General features: G+C 43.9%; 1 protein-coding gene across 1 annotated transcript; it reads right to left on the bottom strand.

Annotated features, from left to right (window-relative positions):
* Window positions 1-621: 621 nt before the first annotated feature.
* BBS2 (Bardet-Biedl syndrome 2) lies at window positions 622-20,195 on the bottom strand. Its single transcript, XM_072871868.1, has 17 exons — window positions 19,980-20,195; window positions 18,201-18,428; window positions 17,685-17,810; window positions 17,348-17,410; window positions 15,079-15,156; window positions 12,777-12,881; window positions 11,768-11,854; window positions 10,343-10,478; window positions 8,256-8,395; window positions 7,319-7,463; window positions 6,569-6,740; window positions 5,405-5,534; window positions 4,397-4,528; window positions 3,730-3,867; window positions 3,135-3,247; window positions 2,258-2,406; window positions 622-1,644 (listed from the first exon to the last, which is right to left on the bottom strand). Exons 1-17 carry the CDS (start codon window positions 20,094-20,096, stop codon window positions 1,538-1,540), a joined length of 2,166 nt encoding a protein of 721 aa, XP_072727969.1. The 5' UTR covers window positions 20,097-20,195; the 3' UTR covers window positions 622-1,537.
* Between the last annotated feature and the right edge of the window lie 1,729 nt (window positions 20,196-21,924).

Here is a 21,924-nt window from a genome sequence, read left to right as displayed (position 1 = left end):
AGAAAGCCCAGCATTTATGCCAGGAGACTGTTCCATAATCAAGTCTTAAAGCTCACTTGCTTAGAACAGCATGGGTGGCTCACCACCCTTTTACCAAGGAGCTGGATTTGACTAACAACCAGGTTCTTAAAAGGATTCTAATGAGCTCCTGCTGCAGATTTGAAGCAAGAGAGATCTGTGCTTTTGGCAGCACAGTTCTCCGTATTGAAGGGGCCGAAGAAGCAGCAAGGGGCTGTTCTGGGGATTAAAACACATTGCAAGAATTACGTTCCCCATTCAACTGGCTGCACGCTCACCAGTTGCTCTGTAACGAATGGTGGGCTGCTAGCTTTAATTCAGTAGTGGCAAGTAACAGACAGACCAGTTACAGGACGCAAATACTCCTGACAGCCCCAAGAAGCTACCCAAGAACTTCGCTTCAGAGGTGGACTGCCTCCTCCCCGCCCATGTTGCAAACACCGATCCATAGAGTGGTAGATGTGATGAATGGCACAAGAGCCAGGAGCACTGGGGCCCAACCTCCATCCTGGGCAGGATATTTTTAGCTTCTAGAAGAAATTTGCTTTGGCAAAGGTTCTACAAATATCTTTAGATCTAAGATACAGCTTTAATGTAATATTTTAATCCAATTCTAAGAGATCCCACAATTAATAAACAGGTTTGAGCCAGGAGTCAAGAGATTTTTCAATACCTTCTTTTGATCCCATTAAGTACTGCCAGCTCTTCATAAGTATGCACCAGCTTGGGTGTGTAGTTTGTTTTTATTGTTCCTGAAATGCACCCTTGCCCACCTCAGTATCTGCAGTTTTTTCCAGCAGCAGCACGGAACCAGTAGTGGAAGCGAAGCTTCCTGCAATCCAGGTGTGGGGAGAGTGTCGCATATGAAACAGACCGCTTCCTACCTGTGTGGATCGTGGAACTGGATGGCTTTCAAAGATCTTCTGGCTTAAAAGCCAGCAAGCAGATGCTATCCCTTTGGTGCTTCTAGTGCACTGAATTGCAGCCTACCTAGAAAGCAGCAAATCCCTGCAATGACACCTGGGATTCTCCGACAGAGAGTTTAAGTGCTTAGCGTGCACAAAGACTATGCAGCAAAACCAGAAAAGTGGTTTGGGTTTTTTTTGTTTCGTTTTTTTTTTTCCCCAACAGATAAACTTAACCGTATGCATCTTCCCAACTAAATCGGAACAAAAGCAGTCAAACCAGTCTATGTTTTAATGGAAAAGGCTGATGCCTTAACTACAAAATATATTAAAATACATAAATAAGTTACTGTAAGAAAAATAACTGTTCCAAGGTCATACCTCTGTCTTGCATAAATATCACATCTGCACTTAAACTCTGATGCTTTCTTCACAAAGCTTTGGCCTGCATAATAACATTTCTCACCTGATGGCTTAACTAAAATGCTACCCTTGCAATTACTTCACCCTACAGTGGAGCAGGGGACTGAATTAAGCACTTGTCGTTACTGGTCCATTATCTGCCCACTGCATGGAAACACTGCCTCTGTGCAACCGCTGCTCCTCCAGTCATTTTAAGAAGAGGCTGTTCCCACACGCATTATCCTGAACAGCATGTTAAAGTTGTTGCTTCTTATTGCATCCCGACAAGCACTGATCACTTGTGTTTTAGGTTTGCCAACTGTAAAGAGAAAAAAGGAAAGAAAAGAAAAAACGTCGGTTACTGAGTGAGAAACTGGTAAAAATACTTATTTGATCCAGTCTCAAAATTTAGGAGTTTCTTTCAGGTATTTTTTTAAACACGATGAAATGCCACCTTTCTTTAAAGAAGAATCATCTGTAGCTGTCTTATAGGAGAGCTTAAAGGACTTATTGAAAAGGGAATGCTATAGACAGACAAAAAATACCTCCTTCCCCAAAGACCTACAGAACTAATAGATAAACAGCCCTGCTTAAGTTGATAGGGTTTTTTTTAAAGCAGAATTATACATTAAGAACTGAAACACTACTTTAAAAACATTTTTTAAACTGTGTTCATTTCTATACATCCAGAAAGCTGGAAACTGCTTTGAACTGTTCTTTCTAAACTTGCGATCCCAGATTAAACTGGACACTCACAGTTGACTGTCACAGGCAATTGGCTATGACTGAACAATGAGAGATGACTTCTACTAATTTAGTTTCAGGCCAAAAAGCTTGAAGTTACTTAACTAACCCAGGTGGCCTCCAAGACACATCTTACCCACTTCACTGGGGTCCAAGACTCCGTGTTCCCTCCAAACACACATACTTACCACGTAACCGCCCAGCCCTCTGGATTGCCTGATTCACAGCTTTCAGATTATTCAACAGCTCCGTGTGATTGTTGCAACGAATTTTGTATTGATTTATTAAATCTCTGTTAAGATCATACAGCTCGATGTACCGTGTCTTCATGTTTTTCCTGAGGGAACAATCAGTCCAGTTATTTCCATCTCTGGGGACAAGAAAGTCATTCCTGGCTTGTCAATATAAGAGTGTAGCGATACATGGTTGTGATGGCTACCACGGTTACCCGCGTGTCTGCGAGCTACAAGATGACAGACTTGTCTACACATGTTCGTTATACTAATTATTTTACTGAAAAAAAAAAAAGGTCTATTTTTGCAGTTACTTTATCCAGCAACCCAAAGAGGAGATGCCACTTTCCCCAGTGAAAGTAACACTGCTCTGCAGTAGCTCAGACCTCTTTACTGCTGCTCTTGACAGTAAATATAGGACATTAGCAGAACACAGCAAATCAGAGTGAAAAAAGACTGACACGTAAAATTTCTTTCTTGGTGTTCTCACAAATCCACACACCACAGACAGCTTTTACTGCCTTCTTCCCTTAATGTATCTTTTCTAATGTATCTCACCACCTCGAGGTTGAGATGGCTCACCCCACTGGCTCTATACTAAGCCCCTACCCTTGCCCTTTTGCCTTCCCCAGACTGGTTTTCCACCTAAAGAAAAAGACAAGGCTCAAGAAGAGCTCATCGTGGGACGAGCAAAGGTACCAATTCTACATCAAGAGTTGTGACTAAGCAACCCCTATATCACACAAATCTGTTTTTGTGCTCTTTTCTGCCTGAAAAACAAAGACTGGCCATTCTACACCCAAAACACACAAGCTAAGCAGCAATTGCTCACATGTCTCCCAGGAGACGTGCGTCTTCCGCCTGAACCAGCATGCTGCGAATGAGGTTGGAGTGTTCAGCCATGTCAGCAGTGAGCCTCTGATTCACTGCGTGGTGTTCATCCACCTGCCCAAAGCAAACAAGTCATGAGAAAGGGCCCCCAGCACTCTGGGAGTACAGGCAATTGTTTAAGCTAAACCTTGGCCCAGTGTAATAGGAAATAACATCCCAACTTAACCTACCAGCATCCCTGGGACCATTCTCCTTCCCCTCACCCCTCTGCTGCCACAGCGGTACCCTGTCCCACAGAAGGTGGGGATCAGGCTGAGATAGAGACCTTACTTCCCAACCCAAATCCACAGGTCAATCTCCAGGCAACATATTTACATTATTCTGAACAATCAACTGCTGGGGACCAAGGGGCCTGTTCCACAGAACAAAAAATAAACAGAAAGTTGAGGGTGTCCCATTGTCTTTGCACAGAAGATACAGCAAGCCATCACTGGCTGATTTTCATGAAGGAGATAAAGCAGTTCAGAGATCCTGTTATACAAATGCCCCCACTGACTGCTTAGCTGACAATTCAGAAATGCCTGATGCCTCCTCACCTTGACCAACACCTTCCGCAGCTCCTCAAAGTACACAGGGAAATCTGCTTCCACCTGCAAATCTTCAATGGCCAGAAAGGAAGCCATTGACTGGATAATGTCACCAGCCAGATCAATATCATCCGTGTTGATGGAAATCTGTCAGAAAGGAAAGAAAGCACTTCAGTGCTCTTCCATGCCAAAACACCTCCCAGAATTGCCCAGCAGGACTGCCTCTCCAACAGTTACTCAGGCCCAAAGCAGTTCATTCTATCAAGAGGCAAAATTGTTGCATGAGCAAGCTCTACGGCTTTAAGTAGATAAGGAGACACTGATTTCAAAGGGGCTTTTATTTAGGCCTGGGGCAAAGAGGCATCTGTGCATACAGGACCAGTGCAAAAGTTACAGGCAGCCTTTGTGCCTCAAATTATGGCTCCCTGAAACCACTCTGTGTGGGAACAAATACCTTCCCACAGATCTGTAGGCTAAGCAGTTTTCTTCATTAACTGGCCCTGGAATTTTACCCACTAACAGTAAACAGACCCAAAAGTTTCCAAAAACATCCCTAAAACATGAGTACTTCCTCTGCCTGTTCACTCCTTCCTCATTCTGACTTCGTTGGCATCACCCTTAAGTTTCACTGCAGTATAATTAAATGGGTGTTCCCCTTGTCCATGAAGGTACTCACCTCTCCGCCGGGCTTGATTTTGATGCAGAGCTGTCCTGCATTACGAAGGGAAGTGAAGCATACCTGAAAGGGAGCGCTCTGAAACTCTGCATCTTCTGGTAGCAAGAAGCTCTGATTCAGCCACATAACAACCTTGCAAAAATAGAATGATCAGCCATCACCTGTATGGAAAGCCTGGAGAACCACACGATGTCCCTGCACGTGATGTGCACCAGGGCTCTCTGTTCAGGGTACCCTGGAAATTTCGTTTACTAAATTTCATCCCCTAAACCCACATCATGAGCTTGTTAGAATGGAGGCAGTTGACTCCCTGCTCCAAAGCTGAATATTTTTAAGAAAATCAAATCCAACAACCAGAGACCACAGCCCAAGGTCAAAACAAAAGCCCAGGCCTGGAGACCAGAGAAAGCTGGGAAGCAAGGCTTGGTTCTACTGCAAGAATTTAAAGGAAAGTTTCAATTCATCTTGTTTTTTACCTTGGTCATTTAATGCAGTAAAAGTCATGTAAATATGGCAGAGCCCTACAGTTATGAGGGAAATGACCAGCTCTAATTAACGCCATCTCACAATTCAGATCTTTTAGAACCAAAGCTATAGCACTGCTGCTCATCTGTTGTGAAACTGAGCCATTATCTGGGCACTGTACTGCCTTTTTCCTGTTCTCTGCTTATTTACAAAATTCATCGCTCACTACAGGGCTCCTGCTGCTGGCATTCCATCAATTGTCACATAGCAAACAATATAATATCTGAAACGCCTCACGTTCTCAGGCCATTGGTTCCTGCAGCTGCAGGAATTCCCGAAGCAGGGAATGCCTCAATTGAGGCATCTTTTAAAGAAGAAAAAAAAGCACCGAGTCAAGTTGTAATACACAGACTCCAAAGGCCAGAAGTGCAGTTCACTGCATAATTTTTCCTTTGCTCTCGGAAATCTCAAGCTAATTACAAACCCTCCACCTGCAGTATCTGTACACAGGACAGGGAAATAGGAAGCAGAGCAGAAACTCACCCTTTGCGGCCTCTCATTTGTTGTACAGTTAACAAAGCTCAGCGGCTCCATGGCCAAGTCCAGGCTGCTCAGGGCATACATGGAAAAGCGGGGAAGCTGTCTTGTCAACTCAAATACATGGAACTGTGTGCTGGAAGCAATCCAAAGGAAAAAGAGAAACAATTACTAACATACCAGGGATTCAGCTATTGCAATGGTTCCTAGTCCTTTTTTAGCTGGCTAATGACATCAGCAGCTTCCAGCTATGTAATCAGCTGCTTACCGTTTCCCAGAAAAAACACTGCAACTTGGAAATTCCAGGCTTATCCCATCACGAGGTTGAATGATTCCTCCCTACTGCTTACATTTTCCATAATCCTTCCAATGAAATACGTTCTCTAGGCTAACACATTTAAGATCTTACTAAGTGACTGAATATTTTCTTTACAGGTTCAGTGAAGTCTTATTAAAAGCAATAATAAAGACAAATAGAGAAAACAAAAAAGGAGTTCAGTCCCATACATTCTTTCTGCAGTGGTTGGCTAGCTCTCAAAATATGCCTCAGGGAAAGGAGGCTGCTTCCTGGGGCACCACCCGTTCTGGCAGTTGTGAGCAGGGAGAAAGCTGGTGTCAAGTGTATATGAACAGACATTTTATTTCTATGGGAAACTGGAAAAGTGTTGTCTTGAAGTCAGGCATATGCTACTTTCTACTTGCCCTGAAGACAAATGGGTTCAGGGTTACTTCATAGCTTAGAGATACCACTGTGCCTCCACGCCTGCTCAAGTACTTCATCAGAGCAGCCACCATTCAGGGCCTGGAGAGGCAGCCACTTAGAGCAGGCAGCCTGGATACAGCCTCCACGTCTCCCAGCTCCCTCCAGAGACCCACAATAAGGCATTTCCTGGACAAGAAATGCTCACTGTTCCCCTAAAGGCAGAGCCGGAGCACAGCAGGTCCCAGTGACTCCAGAGCATTTAGACTGTCTGGAGAAGAGCTCAGCATCACAGGTGCAAGAGTGTTTTTAAGAAAGCACTCAGCTCTCCTTCCAGTAACACAGAGAAGTGGGGCACCAGGGAATTAATGGTGCACTTCCCATGGGACAAGCATGAAGCCACATCATTGCTGTTTCCTGGTCGCACAGTTAGCTATGGAGACCAGCAGAGATCACAACACAAAACTCACCTGTTCCTGTAACCCACAAAGGCTTTGATGTGCAAATCCACAGGGACATCTTTGGGTGGAGTAAGGGGAACACGAACACAACCGGAGAGGTTCTGGAGACTGGGGTGTACCACATGGCTCTCTCCTTCAAACATGCCTTCAGCAAAGATCAGGACAGCACGGATGATTGTGTCTTAGCAACAGGAAGAAAAAGCAGTTCCTAAATTAACAGCTGTCCTCTGGCAACAAACCACCACTGTTTTCAGAATTAAGCACAATCAACTCTTTACACTCCTCTGAATTGTTAAAATATCCCAAATGACCAGCACTACCACATCTGGACCTGACTGCATCCTCAGCATGCCTGGTGCTAGGTGAATTTGCTATCTTGGGATAGTTCCAGGTTTGCATATAAAGCCAGCTGAGGTCCAGCTGCATTCATGCAACACCCTCACTAACACAGCTGTAGGTGCATGTTTAGAGTCAACACAAAGAGTGTTACAGGAATGACCAAGATCCATTTCATCCAAGTTAAATGTTAATTGCCTTGGAAAATAACACACAACAAGAAAGAAATTCCAAACTCCTCTCCCCTGAGACCCATCAAAGGAACACAGCTTGATTCAAAACTCTGTGAAAGGAAAGCAACCACAAAGGGGAAATTACAGACAATAAAGAGGAGACAGGCAAATCATCAGTTAGTTAAATATAACTAAACATTTACATGAATTTACATGAAATTAATGTCAATGGTTGCAGGTTATCACTCACCATTTGTGGTGGAAACACACAGCTCCACATGGGCAGACTGGCTGTCAGAGCCCAGATTAACCGAGAGGGCTGTCTGGAGTTGGGTATTTGCTGGAATCACAGCTCTCTGCCCATCAGCTTCCTTCAATTGAGTGTTCAGTTCAGCCTGTTGCAAAACACATACCCTTCAGTATCAGAATTTCAAGATTTTCATTCAAGCAACCTAGAAAACATACACATAAGTCAGTTCTTTTTTTCTTGCAGGAGAAGGTTGTAGTACAGCAATTCCCAGACACTTCACACTGCTATGAATAGCAGCTGGATTAGGCATGTAGCTGTGGACACCTGTGCTACAGGTGTAGCAATTTGTTGAAGTGCTTTATTTTCAATGGAGCTCAGCACCATACCCAAACCTTTATTCAGAAAAGCACTTAACATATATTCAATTTTAAGCACAAGCTTATATAATTCCATGCTTTTGCTATGGTGGTCATTTACTGTTCAAATATGAGTTTGCTCTTTCCTTAGACTATTTTTCAAAGCTCTTTATTTCTGCACCTTCACCATCAAGCCACAAGTGTGCTTCCTGTACCCTGGCAATGCTCCCATTCACCTGATCCTCTCAAACAATCCTCTCTGACCACTGAGTTAGTTCCTACATTCAAAATTACAATTTGCAGCCATAAGCCAAAGCAGAATGCAGCTCCAAACACAACTGCTCTGGCAAGACGAAAGAGCAAGGAAAATGTTACTTATTAAAATACAAAAAGCAAGTTCTGAACTTGCACAAGGAGCAAGCCAGATGCAGAAGCAGGAATCCCCCGCAGACAATCTCACTGCACCCTAACAGGTTACAGCTCTGACTTGTCTGGACTGCCCCACGACGGCTTCACAGATTACCCCAGTTTTATGGCAATAGAAAGGTGTGTTTTGGCCCTACGCATTGTTTAAGTAGTACCTTTGCATTTTCCTCGTAATTTCTTAATTCCAACAGCAGATTTTGTTTCTTTTGACTAAGTTCTCGGATCAGATCCTGCTCAGCACTTGTATCCATTAGGTTTCCTTTCATCTCCTCACCTCCTGGCAGATAGCCTCGGACTGTACAGAAACAACACATAGCCAGTTTCAACAAAGCCTTTCACAGCCTCCCCAAAACTTCAGTTTCTGTAACAAGACCCCCTTGTACCACCTCAGCAGCAGACACTGATTCTGGTCTTCAGCTGGTACCATTCAGCTGAAAACCTGAGCGTTGATTTACACCCACAGAGGCTTTGACTTTCCTGGTGATCAGGACAAGAGAACTGCACATTTAAAAAAAGAAAAAAGGTGAATTTACAACCTGTTTTTAAGCTGTCTTCACCTGACCAGACAAGTGCAGTGCCCGATCCTTTTGCAAGAGGCTTCCCACTGCAATCATTCTTTCAGGTGCTTAGGCAAGTTTGCAATTATGCAAAATTAATAAAATGTGTTCCTGGATTTCTAGAGCTGGTCAGAGAAGTTGTTACTGTCTGGAGGTGACTGTAAGTCACTGTCAATCAGCCAGTAAACAAGATTTACCCACATTAGTTTTTCCCCAAATCAAGGGATACTTCACTTCAAGGGGTAAGATCTGTTTCCCAGTAGCCCAGTGGAGCACAGACCTATGGAAATATCTCCACCTGCCTGTGGACACAGAAGAGCTGAACAGATGATGAGACAAACATGCTTGCTATAAATTTCCATTTTGCTCTATGGCTGTGTTCTCTGGTTGCAGCTGACAATGAAAGCCAGAGACAAAAATCTTATACCTGCGAAGAGTATGCTGCCTGACTATGTAACCCCAGTAAAAAGTTGCAGGGAACTTGAAAAGCATTTAGCATGCACACTTTCCTCCGACAACAGGACCCGCTTTATTATTTCTGAGTGAATCATTCATTTAAAATGAGAGCAAGACAGAAAACACACTGAAACACAGAAGAACACCTCATGTGAAAGGATGCTGGCCCTAAACAGAACTCTAATGACAAGGACTATGAGAATGCATTGTCCATGTAACTCCAACAACAGGGCTATTAATATTTAATAATGCCTAAAGGCTCCAGCCTGAAGGGATGCCCACTGTGCCAAGGCTTGTTTACGATGTACCCATCAGAAGAGCATGATAACGTTCAGTGATATTAACCTAAACAGCTCTGCTAGGACAAGGTATCTTCAGAACTGTGTACAATGTTCCCCTTCTGTAAGCCTGGGAAAAAGGTTTATATGCTGAAGCCCAAGCGCAGCACATCCCCGCAGCCTGTGATTAAGACAGACAACAAAACACTGTGCTATTTAACAAGGACAGGCTTTTGTTCCAAATGGGTTGTGCCAGACTTGCTTGTCTCAGGCCACTGACGCCAAGCAGTCGGATAATCACACCAGTGTCTTTCCTGCAGCCATCCCTGTAAATTCATGCTGAGCTTATTTAAATAACCTGTGATCATATTTGTTTCCGCTCACAGTAACCAGGTCTGACTTCCTGAATGCGTGGTAGGATAAATCCACCAGCTCCCCAGTCTCAGGATAGCATTTTCCAGGAAACAAAGGGCTGTTAACATCTAAAATTTCTAATATAAATACTATTCATCTTCAGAAGAAAACCAAAACACACACCCCCTTAGCTCTCTAAACCCCTTTAGCCCCTGTAAAGTGACCAAAGAAGTATCACATATAGGAAAAAAGATTTCCTATACATTCACCTATAATAATGTTGCCTGAAGAACCACAGTCTGTACTGAATATAGCTATCTTTGCGTTATTAGGATGAGACTTCTTCCGTTAGGCAAATGAATTTTGATGGCTTCTTGGATCATAATGAAACATATGCTGATTATCCCAGAGAAGGCAATCTTCAAAATCCTGTTTGCAGATAGCATAACTCAAAATTCCCTTAACTTCACAGAAAGCGAAGGGAATTTGGCACACAAAAATGCCTATGGAACCAAAAAAACATTTAGCTAATCTGAGATGATGCGATGTGCGTGATATTATTGTGTATTAAATTAATATCCTGAACAACGCTCTTACCTTCACCATCAACTGAACAGCAGATTAACTGGGTGCTCCCATCCATTCTGTAATCCCCCTCCACCACTCCTGCAATTGAGGAAGCAAAGTTGTCCTTAAAGACGACCTCCCCAGTTCGGTCACTGCGTGCATCGACCTGGAACAACAAAGAGTTCCAAGGCACAGCATGAACAGAAAAGCTAACTCCAAAATACATGTCATGCTGTACTCCAAGGTGTTAACCGAAAGCCAGCTCCACTCACAGAACTGCAGGTGAACTTGCAGCTCTGCTGATCAGAACACCACACATGGAAAAAATACCATCAAGAAATGACCTCTAGACAGACTCAGCTAGAAGGACCTGGCCTTCAGAGATGCTTCCCTAAGTTACAAACAAGAGGAAGGAAAGAAGGGGACTGCAAGTCTGCACTGAGAAGGTTATGCACACCTGAATGCAGCAATGATGGGACTAAACCAGAAATAACCTTAATGCAGTATTTACAGTCTCTCCTCTTAGCTGCAGCCCTTGTGTGGTGAATTATTTTTATACACAAATACCACAACCTTTATCTTTCATCAGAGAACAACAGCGAGGGGGGCTCAGTTCTGTGCAGTGTGTCTTTTCCAAAGCAGGGGACCCAGCATTACTCTTTCTAGGAGCTAGGGACGGTTTCAGACCAACAAGCAGAGTAGAGACTGCCAGTGAAAAAGAACAGAAAAAGGAGTAAAGCAAGGAGAGGTTCTCTTTTTAACAATGTTATACACCTAATCCAACATAAATTACAACATATCTGGGCTCTAGACTGCCAGCTTGATATGAAGTTAATTAAATTCCCCCAGGCTAATGAGAATAATGAGAGGTGTGAAGAAAAAAGCATAGCTTTACAAAAAAAACTGGCAAGCTGTGTCCAGGAGAGATTTGGAAGCTAGAACAGTCATTTCTGGCAAAGGGGAATACCAAGCAACAGGCTTAAGAGACTAGGAATGAGCTGTATAGAATGCCTTTACATAAAATTAAATAATGCTTGATTAATCCTGCCATAGTCCAGACTGACGCTGCTCTCCTGATACATAACTGCTTTGTCTTCCCTGCAGTCCGAGAACATTCAGGAAACATCGCAGAGGATTATTAGCATGTGCTCAAGACACAGCTGAAAAGAGACACTCGAGCTCTAGGATGTGGCATATGATCTCTGCTACCATGGAAACAACTTACCACTCCTTAGCAATTGACTCTGAGCTAAGCAGAGGAAGCAGCTTTTCTCTGATCTTGCACTTGGCACAGGATTCACCAGCCAAACTAGGTTTACTGCAATAGGTCTTCAGCACTTGGTTTTCAACAGTCTTTTTAATTTTTTGGCAGTTCTCCTTCAGACAATTTAACAGCCTTGTTCAAACACAGCTTCCAGATTTACAGCTCCTCATTTCCCCCCTGTATAAACTCACCTTTCCATTGGACCAGCCAGTGATCAACTCACACACACCATCAGAGTTGAGGTCAAATGCATGTATGCTCATTGCATGGTTTTTCGACTGAGGACAGAAAACAAAGAACAAATTAAGCTTGGGTACATTTTCGAAATTGCACATGTTTGACACATGTAAGACACTGGAGTATGAGTCTACAGAGATTACAGAAAGGAATAGAAAAATGTCTCTTAAAAGAAAGTTGGAGCATCACTATCCATAAGGTCACATACATCTCTGAAATCTTAGCCCTTGCATTACAAATCTAGTCCAGTGCTCTCAAAGGACCTGATCTTTCCTTTAAATACATTTTCATCCAAGCAGATGATTAGAACTCACAAAAATGAAGTATAAAAAGCCAAATTCTCTAGGGAAAAAAAAAAAATGAGGGCTTCAACATTGTCATAAAATGAGACCACTGAGGAAAGCCATTCACCTCTTCCTGCCGTCTCCCAAGGAATCCTTTCACTTATTACTATCACACAGACTGTTCTAATCCATGTTATTTTAAGAATGTTAAAATGAGCATCAGGAAAGGATCTTGCCAATATGATTTGCTGCAGCAGCAAATTGCTCTTGAGGCGAAAAATTACCTTTGAACATAGACAATGCGAGATTAATTCAGTCTCTGAAAAGCAGTTTATTGATTCAACAATACAGCCAGAGGCATTTTCTAAAAGTGAACTCAGATTTCTCTGTTTTTTAAGCGACGCTGTGAAGCTGAAGCACCCCTAGTTGTAATGTTGTTTAAGCTATAACCAACAGGCCCAAAAGCACTGAAGGAACTGACATGGTATTAATTTTGCATGCATCTATAAAAATAGGTAGACTTTGTAAGAAAAAAATTACATTAAGTGCTATGCTCAGCAGAAAATTTCAAATTCATCTAAGGAGTCAGGATAACATAGAACGACCTGAGATTAGGTACCAAATCTCCTAGCAGCATTCAAACTTCCAGTGATGATTGATATTCTAATATTGGACTAACCTTAATCCTCCAGTAGCGGGCTGTCTTGTCATAAACTCCGACCGTCCCATTAGAGAGAGCATAGCCAAACCGACTGCCGTACATAGGGCTAAGTGCAGTAATAGTCTTGTGGGGGGAAGGAGGGAGAGAGAGGATACAGGAGTATCAGGTAACAGAGAACAGACTAGACAATCTCTCTATCATATGAACTGCACACTACTTAAATGGTAAATAAGTCCATTGTAGGAAGCACTAAATACTGAAGTAACTATTTTAAAAATCAGTTTGAAATCACCAAAGGCCTTGTAGGATTTCCTCACACAAGCTGCATTGCCAGTGCTAAGATATACTTCAGCAAAGATTGCAGAATTGCCCTCAAACTGTGTACTTTGACCAAATACTTCCTACCACAAGCAGAAACACAACTGCTCATAGGATTCCTGTGGTCATCAGTTTATCATTGAAAACCTACCCCAAACACACAACATTCCTTAAAGCTTAAGGAGCTGAGGATGCTAAGTTCAACATTACATGGGTTGGGAAAGCCCTAGAGATATTTTTGGCAGAAAATCTTTGCCCAAGATCAGCAAGATAAAAATTAACAGCTCCCACAGTTGGACCTTTTCTGGAACACAATTAGAACACCAGGCTAGGTATTACCTGAATAAGTAACAGCTCCAGGGAAAGATCCAACAGTCATAACTCCAGACTGTTTCTCACTCCTTTTAAGACCCATTACTTTACAATTCCTTATTGAGCTAAGGCTCACAGTGCTTGGAAATGCAGGTTTTTCCACGCAGTAAGACTAGAGATTTTAATGTCAGGAGGAACAATCGCAATCGTCTGTCTGGCCTTCTTGTACAACATAGCACAGGACACTTCTTTAAATTAAATCCTTCACAAACTTCTTAGACTCAGCTGTCTGCTCCTTGATTTTTTTACCATAAAACATTGTTTCCAAACCTTTTACCCTTCTATCTGACAGATCTTCTCAAAAGCCTTTCCCAAGTAATGATACCCTCTAAATTGCAAGCATCCAGTAAGGACAGAAGACCCCAGCAACAGTCAAACTCACAAAGGTAGCAATATTGCCTTTAATACCTGATTGTCCATTTATAAATTCAAGAATCACAACAGTCTACTGTTTCAGTTTCACCAGAGTAAGTGATTAAACACAGAAAATGCAAACTATTCAAGTCTTCCAAAACAAGCACAATGTATAAAGCCACTGTTCCCTGAATTTACCTTCCTAAAAGGAAAGGTTTAGGTTCAGCTGTGCCCTTTTAAATTAGAACAGTAGGATTGTAACAGGCCTCTAAAGACTCTGCAGGTGTGAATTTAAAACAATTACACTGTGGATCTGGAAATAAATCATACAAGAGAGTGATGGACCTTCAGCTTCCCTTTAGCTAGAAATCACAACATGACTCTAGATTGGCTACTGTACAGACAGCAGAACATATAATAGGCCCAGTTCTAATTCCAGCTATAGCAACAGCTTCCTTTCCTAGAACACTGCCTGGATTTGTCTTTTATAGCTCTTCATAAAGGGTTTAGTAGCTCACTAAGCCTTTTAGTCCCAACTTGGGCAGCAGGAGACCTCAGATCTTCAAGGACAAAGCTTTGTAGTGTGTCCTTACTCTACCCTGGGCCCAGAAGGGTCAGAAGGCTAAGAAAACCCATAAATGCAGTGATAAGGGTATTTTTCTCCCCTCCAAGCAACCAAAATTTAACAGTGGGGATCTCTCAGTTCTTAAGCTAAAAAGCAACTCCCACACTTTTTAGTTATCCCTCTGAAAACTGATCTGCCCCATATTTTGCTTTAGACATTGCAAAGGTGCAGCTCAGTTTATACAGCCAGTGTGTAACTCCAACTGCAAAACCTCCCGTTTTGCCTGGGCAACCCCCTTCTACCCTGCCATGCACTGTCTGGATACACACAGGGGCAAGTTATCTCATCATGATTGTGTCAATGCATTGGAGGAAAACTGTAGAAGACAGTGCCTTCTGAGCAAAAGAATAAGAGCTTCAATCACAATTCAGTAACCTTAATCACCTTTGGACAGGGCCCTGACTTTCACTCAAGTAATAGTTACTTTTCTCAACCTGGTGAAAGGTTTGTAAACAAAGCAAAAAACATAATGAAAGACATTATTAAACTCTAACTTTTGCAGTTCGAGCAGAATAGATGCTGTGCCAAATAGTTAAGTAATTATTTAACTACACAATAAATTTGAACCAGAGTAACCAGAGAAGCTTTACAGTACGCAATACTTTCAGCTCCATCAGCAATTATAATAAACATTAGCTAGCACTAATTTACCTCTGTCTCTGACATTTCTGCCACGATCTCATCTTCTTTAAACACCCGGATATCAAAATCTTCAGAGCCAACAAGAAGCTAGAAAAAAAATAAAGTCTACCTTAAAAATAGTTATTCAAGCTAAGGAAATAAAAAGGACATACTCCAGGACCCAGAGGGCAAATAAATATTCCAAGTCCAGCAATGAAGAGGTTTTAACAGCTGCATGAAAAGTTGCCAGTGGAACAAAAGGTACCCTCTGTCAAGACAAGATTTCAGAAGTCCTCCATAGATCAAGTATTAGTTATACCTTTTTTTGTCAAGCCAGACTCTACAAAAGCATAGTGAAATATGTGGGGTAGGAATGAGAAAAGATACTTTGGAACATCACGGCTATGCTCTTTTCTTACTGTAAAAGATTCAGTGTTATAATTCATAACTGCAATTATACACATCAAAAATACTACGTTGCCTGTGTTGGAGCAGGAGACCTGCAGCTCAGTTCTGGCTTGTACTACATGGGTTCAGAGAAACAGCGACTCCCAGTTACTAGCCTGTGAGCAAACAGCTGGAAAAAAACCTCATTGCTTAGCACTAAACATCCCTCATTTAAAAAAACTCGAAACCAATTAACCCAAGTATCAAACCATCACTGCTCCTCCAGCCTAAATGGTGGCTACCACTACTGCAAAGCATGGGTAAAATGGGCTTTAATTTGATGCAAATGATTATACAGATAGGACATCAGCACTGAAATGGGTCTTCCGCATTCTCATTCTTATCATTCTCATTCCTTATCATTTCTTACATCTTAGTTCTTTTCCTGTTTCCTAGTTGAGCAGGTAGAAGGTCAAGGAAAAGAAGCCCTGTCGAAAAGCACTTTCTAAAGATGGTGACAAGTCACAGCTTCTATTTTGCAAATTGACAAACCAAGGAACAGATCTGCTTAGTGCCTTGCCCATAAAGTCATCCATCAAATCAATGACAAACAGAATTATAAACAAAATTTTAAAACCTGGTAGTACCTTTCCCCACTGGAACCAATGAGTCTTCCATCTTTACTTGGCCAAATAAACACAAATCCATACCGGAGCTGGATTTTTAAAAAGATTAAAGGCTTTTTTTTCCTCCAAAGTAAAGATGCTTCAAATTATGACAAACTAAATTACATCAAGCTAAGCTTACTGTAGCTATTGAAATAATTTACAACAAATGTAAGAGGTACAGACAACTCGCAACTACCAGCAAAAAGTGACCAGCTAAAAGCACAGAATCCTGAAACAACTACTGGCGATGCTGCATGTCCCAGAGGTGTCTAGAAGATCTTTTTTTCATTTAGTTTGATTCAACTCATCCACCTCAGTGACTTTCATTCCACTGGACTGGAATTTGAAAAAGCAAGGAAAAAGCTTTTCTCCTCAAGTCTTTGGCAAAATGGGACAAAGTAACCTGTATCAATCTGAAATCCTAAGGAAGACAGTGACTACAAGAAATTAGTTTTGTTAGCTACTAAATGACAGAGGTATATTCATGCAGTTTTCAAATCAGTCAATTTTAAACATAGACATGTTTTTACTGGGGCAGGAAGAACAGAAATGAAGCTAGCACACCCATTTATCAGAGAAGACACAAAGTGATAAACAACAATGTAAAAAGATGTTTCTGTGCATTTTCTCAGAACAATTTTAAACCAGAGGCAGTTTCACAAAAGCCACAAATAAGAAAAAAAACCCTAGATAATTAAGATTAAAAAGAACCCTAAAAAAAAAAATCTCAGCATTGATTTTACCAATTGTAAGTGAAGCTCTTCACAGCACAGTTTTTTAAGAGCTCACTCTTACGTGAAAGATGCTTGCAAGTTGTTTCTCTGAAATTTAAAAAAGTATTTGTAACCATATTCAAGAAATACCACTGAAATAGATGCCTCGCAACTGATGATCACAGGCATTTCATGGTATTTCTCCTGGTGTAGTTAAGAAAAATAAGAGAAGTTTTCCATTACAGCTAGCAATCGATTCAGCAAAGCAAGGCAGTAATGCTGTAAAGACTCAGATATGCCTAGTTTTACACACACCGAGTAGTACCAGAGACCAGTGCTGCTCCCTATACACAGGCTGAGCATTTGTGCACGTCCTTGCTGGACCGGAGTCTGAAAAAGGCACAATTTCCATGCAGGGATCACTTTAACTTGTAATATAAGTCAGTCATATTTAATAACCCATGTTTTTTTATTATAATTTCACTACAAGACCATGAAAACAGCTGAATTCACATGTAAATGGCTACAAACCTCAGTTTTGCCATCACCATCAAAGTCACACAGTGCTAATGAACGAACATTGTCTCCAGTAACCTAAAATGAGAAAGACAGTCCTCAATACTGATCATAGCTGTCAAAAGCTAAACTATTTTTATGATCTCAACTGCAACGGAACAATTGACACAGTCAACATTCAAGCAACATCTGAGTGCACTGAATACACAACCAAAATACAGCTTAAAGTCTGAGATAAATTAAGAAAGATCAACAACCAAATTAATATTTACCATATAAAAAAACCACAAGAGGAATTAGTGCCATTGAAACAATCCTGTAATAACATCAAAAGCATTTTGCATAGCCTTACTGTCCAAAAAAGGTCATTTCCTTCATAATCAAAACCCTGCAGGGCACAGTTTCCACCAATAATAGCAAGTGGAGGTGAAATATCTCCCAGCTTTCCAAGAACTATTGCATTGGCTCCATCTGAAACCTACGGAGAAACATTAAAGGAAAAAGAAACAGCAGACAATGAGACATCAAAGTACACAAACCAAAAAGAGAGTTTCCAACATTATCACTATCAGTTTAGCTGAGCTCTGAATGTCTATTTCATTTTTTATATTTTGTCTTGCTAGGTGATGTGTGACATATTATGAAAATTTACTCTTGCACATGCATACACAGAGATACATCACATTCGTATTTTTCTTTTGAAATATTCCAGATACTCTGAAGGCAAAATGTTCCGAATACAGTAATATAACTAATGCAAAGAACAGAAGCATAATTAATTGACAAAGTAATGTAAAAACTCTGATCTTTACAATGGAAAGAAAACCAATGAAGATACTAAAAAAAGCAGACAGTTAAATTAACTTGCCTCTCTGTAAAACAAATCTGAGTTGTTATATACATCATAAGCCAATAAATTAGTCTGTGTTCCAACCAGAAGACAATCATAACCAAGCTGAGGGTTCAGCACTCCCGAAGCTAGACAAGTGATCCCTTGATTAATGTTGAGAAGAGAAATGTCCGAATCTTGGTTACTTTGCACCATTCGGTTTGTGCTTGTTCTCTGCCCTCGGACATGAGGATTATGAATAAAAACCTGTAGAAACAAAGATATAAATATTATCACAAAGCATGTATATGTTTGTATACAAACATTAAAGACTACTGTTTGGATAATAACTGCGATGGGGAAGAAGGGCTTTAACTCATCCAAGGTGAGGACAAAAGACTGAGGTTTTTGCTGACAATACTGCTTCTGACAGTTATTCTTTCGTTTTAAACTACACCAAAAAAGGGAAATGGAAGGAAAACCCCTGCTCTGGCCAGCAGAGTTGTGCTACCACTGTTTTGTTTGTTCCTGAAATGGCAGCTGACAAGTCTCCAGAGTAAGGCGAAAAAAGGCAAACCAAAGAGAGCAACAACAGACTAAAATTATCTCCAGCTGGTAACAACATTACCAAAAAACCCCAAACATTTAGGACAATTTATCTGGTACCTATCTGTAACCTCCATCTGTAGGTGAACACAGTTAATTCAAGAAGGGGCCTGTGATAAATAATAAGTTTTTATTCTCACTGACCAATATTCAGTCACTGTAATTGTTGGGAGGAGAGTCAGGGGATCACAGGATATTATGCTTAATAGCCTTTGCTTTATGGCTGTACAGTCTGCCTCTCAAACAAGCCCTTGTCCTATGCTGTTCCTAAAGGCTCCAAAATAAAATTAATAATAATGCTGGGAAACATCACAGATAAACCATGTTTGTATTTACAGCAACCTAAATGCCTCTGTGGGTTTATGCTTCAACCTATGTTTTGTTTATTAGTCCAGCTGTATTTAACCCTCTTTTGTTTGTATTTAAAGCTCAAACAGAACACACACCATGTTTTCTGTTTCCACAAGGCAGTCTTTGCCCCTTATAGAAACCTTAGCACCGCTTCCTTTATCAGCGCCAAGCTTAGTCCGTGATAGCGCCAAGGCTCACTGCTGTAACTGAGAACAGCACGATAAAACCCACGGCTTGAAAAAATCCCATTGTCCGCTAGAAAATGGGAAAGTTTCCTTGGCGACTTGGGCTACCAGCTATTAATTTTTGCAAACCCCCTGTTGTCACAAAGCAGAGCTTCGAGCATCGCGTCGCCATGCCTGCAGACAGCTCCAGTGCCTCTGCCACAGCTCTCGGCCTAGGGACACAGGAGAAGCAGGCAAGACCTCTCTCCCTTGCACGGCTTTTAAAGCTTTGCAGGAGGCAGGGAAGCTGGCAGGCGTTATCACGGATTTCTGCTGCAGACATCAGCGCGGCACCGGGGCTGCTCAGGAGGGGCAGAACCCCAGAGACGCGCTGCGGCCTCTGCAACACCCCCGTGAGCCGCAGACCCCATCCGAGCGCGGTGTCTGTGACCCCGCGGCCGAGGAGAGCGGGGCCTGCCGGCGGGGAGAGCACCGGCCTGGGCCCCGGGCGCTCCCAGGGGCTCGGGACGCGCCGGCAGCACCACCAGGGCAGGCCCCGGCGGCTGCCGGCCGCCACGAAGGGCTTTTTCCCCTCAGCTCTGCGGGCGCACGGAGCCCCCCCGCCCCGCCCGGCCCGGCCGCGGCCCGGCCCCGTGAGGGGAGGCGGGCGGGACGGCGGGCCGCGCCGCCCCGTTACCTTGCCCGCCTGCGTGGCGGCCGCCAGGCAGGGGTGCGTCCCGTCGTACCGGCCCAGCGCCACCATGCGGGGCAGGATCTTGTGGTTGAGCTTCAGCGTGAACACGGGCACCAGCATGGCGGCAGCGCGGGGAGGCCGGGCCGGCCCGCGGGCCCCGCCGCCGGACGCGGGCTCCGCCGAGGCCGGGCACCGCCCGCTCGCGCACGCCGCCGCTGCGTCACGGGGAGGGGCGGGGCCGCGGCGGGACGGGAGGGGCGTGCCGCGGCACCCGGGGCGGCCGCGGGGGGCGCTGTGGGGACGGGGTGACGGGGGCGGCTGGGGCAAAGGGGGCGCGGGGGGCGGCTGGGCTGGGGAGGCTGGGGGCTGGGGGTGGGACTGGGGGCTGAGGGGGCAGCTGGGGGGCTGGGGGAGCTGGGGGCAGCTGGGGTGAGGGACTGGGGGCGGATGGGGGCATTTGCAGCGGTCAGGGGAGCTGGGAGGGCAACTGGAGGTACTGGAGGGCAGCTGGGGGAGCAGGGGGGCAGCGAGGGGAGCAGGGGCAGGAGGGCAGAGGCCATCGCCCCCCGGGCAGCAGCAGGAGCCCCCAACACCCGCACCACCATCCTGGTCCTGGCTCCCCTGTGGGGTCAGCACCCAGTTGGGGCCAAGGGGTGTCCCCCCTCTGTCCCCAGCTCCCTTGCCTCACCCCTTGCTGCCCCTCCAGCTGCCACGCTCGCCATTACTCACACCTTCACTAGCAGCCCAGCGCTCGGTTGTAGACCAAGACAACGTGGAACCGAGAAGCAGCAAGCCAATAAAGCCAAACCTGGTGTTCAAACGCTCCATGCTGCCCAGGGAAGAGCAACCTCGAAGCGTTTGTGCTGCTGTTTGATGGGCTTATGCACCGGTTTGTACAGAATCCAGCCGTCGGGGTGCTGGGAGGAGGTTGGAAACGGGGGGAATGGAGAGCAAAGCCCCGCTGAGCCACTGTGTAAACGCCAATGCTGGTCCCTCTCCTGGCATGGATTTCGGTACCCAGACCCTTATGGGTCTCCAGGGTCCCCTCTCCCTGCAGCAACCACTCCCTGCCTGTCTGCAGGCTGGATAGGAAAACCCTGGCTCAAGGTCGTGACTTTAGAAATTCTTACATTATTTTGGGTTTAAGAAATAATTTTAACACAATAACCTTCACGGGTGCCATAAATACGCCGCGCTCTCCAACCAGCGCCTGAATCCAGCACCTGCCATCCACTGGCATGTTATCACGCCCATCCCAGCAAGAGGCAGGTTTGGAAAAGGATCTGCTGGGACAACAGCCCTTCCCTGCAGAGGCCACCAGATTGAGGCAAAGATTCATTTATTTCCAGGAAAGCTGGCAGGCACGTCCCGGTTGGCATTTACTTGTGCATCGGCCAAGCCCTGGCCGGCAGCGGCGTCCCTGCCCTGCATGCGAAGGAGGGCTCTCAAAGGCAGTGCTCGAGCGGAGATCATGCGACTCTGAATGTGACAACCGCCTTTTTCTCTTTTTTTTTTATTGTTTTACCAAGTTTTTCCGGCAGCTCTATTAATGTGCCATTATACTTGCGGATAACACAGCAGCAATCGCGTGTGGCATATTAAAGAGGGTTGGGTTTTTTTCCCCTTTGTGGATCCATTTTGGGCGAGTGCAGGTCTCAGTGCCAGCCTTGCAACGGGTCTCCCCTCTTGGGTGCTGGTTTGGATACAAAGCACAAAGGCAAAGCACCAGCGTGAACTCAGATTGGCAACAGGTTGTTGCTCAAGCCCAGCAAATCCTGCTGCCTTCCCAGGGAAAATCCCCAGCTCCCCTCCCAGCACTGCTGAGCATTGCTCTGCTGGGCTCTGCAAACCTGACCAAGCAAAATGGGGAAAAAAACTACACTCAGAGCCCTTTATAGGCTGGTAAAATTGTAAATAGATGAAAATTCCAACTTCTAGCTAAATACGT

This window comes from Ciconia boyciana, chromosome 9 (genome assembly GCF_034638445.1).
Source record: "Ciconia boyciana chromosome 9, ASM3463844v1, whole genome shotgun sequence".
Taxonomy (NCBI): domain Eukaryota; kingdom Metazoa; phylum Chordata; class Aves; order Ciconiiformes; family Ciconiidae; genus Ciconia; species Ciconia boyciana.
The sequence above is the reverse complement of the archived record's forward strand: the minus strand, read 5'-3'. Positions and strand labels throughout refer to the sequence as shown.

Bases quoted from the DNA above. Each gene is read 5' to 3' on its own strand.
- BBS2 (XM_072871868.1), bottom strand. From the start codon at position 20,096: ATGCTGGTGCCCGTGTTCACGCTGAAGCTCAACCACAAGATCCTGCCC. The intron at 12,882-15,078 runs GTAAATTAGTGC...TCCCCCCACAAG, and splicing joins CAGAAATGTCAGAGACAGAG to ACTATTACTGCACTTAGCCC. The intron at 7,464-8,255 runs GTACTACTTAAA...GTTTTGCAACAG, and splicing joins ATTACGAGGAAAATGCAAAG to GCTGAACTGAACACTCAATT.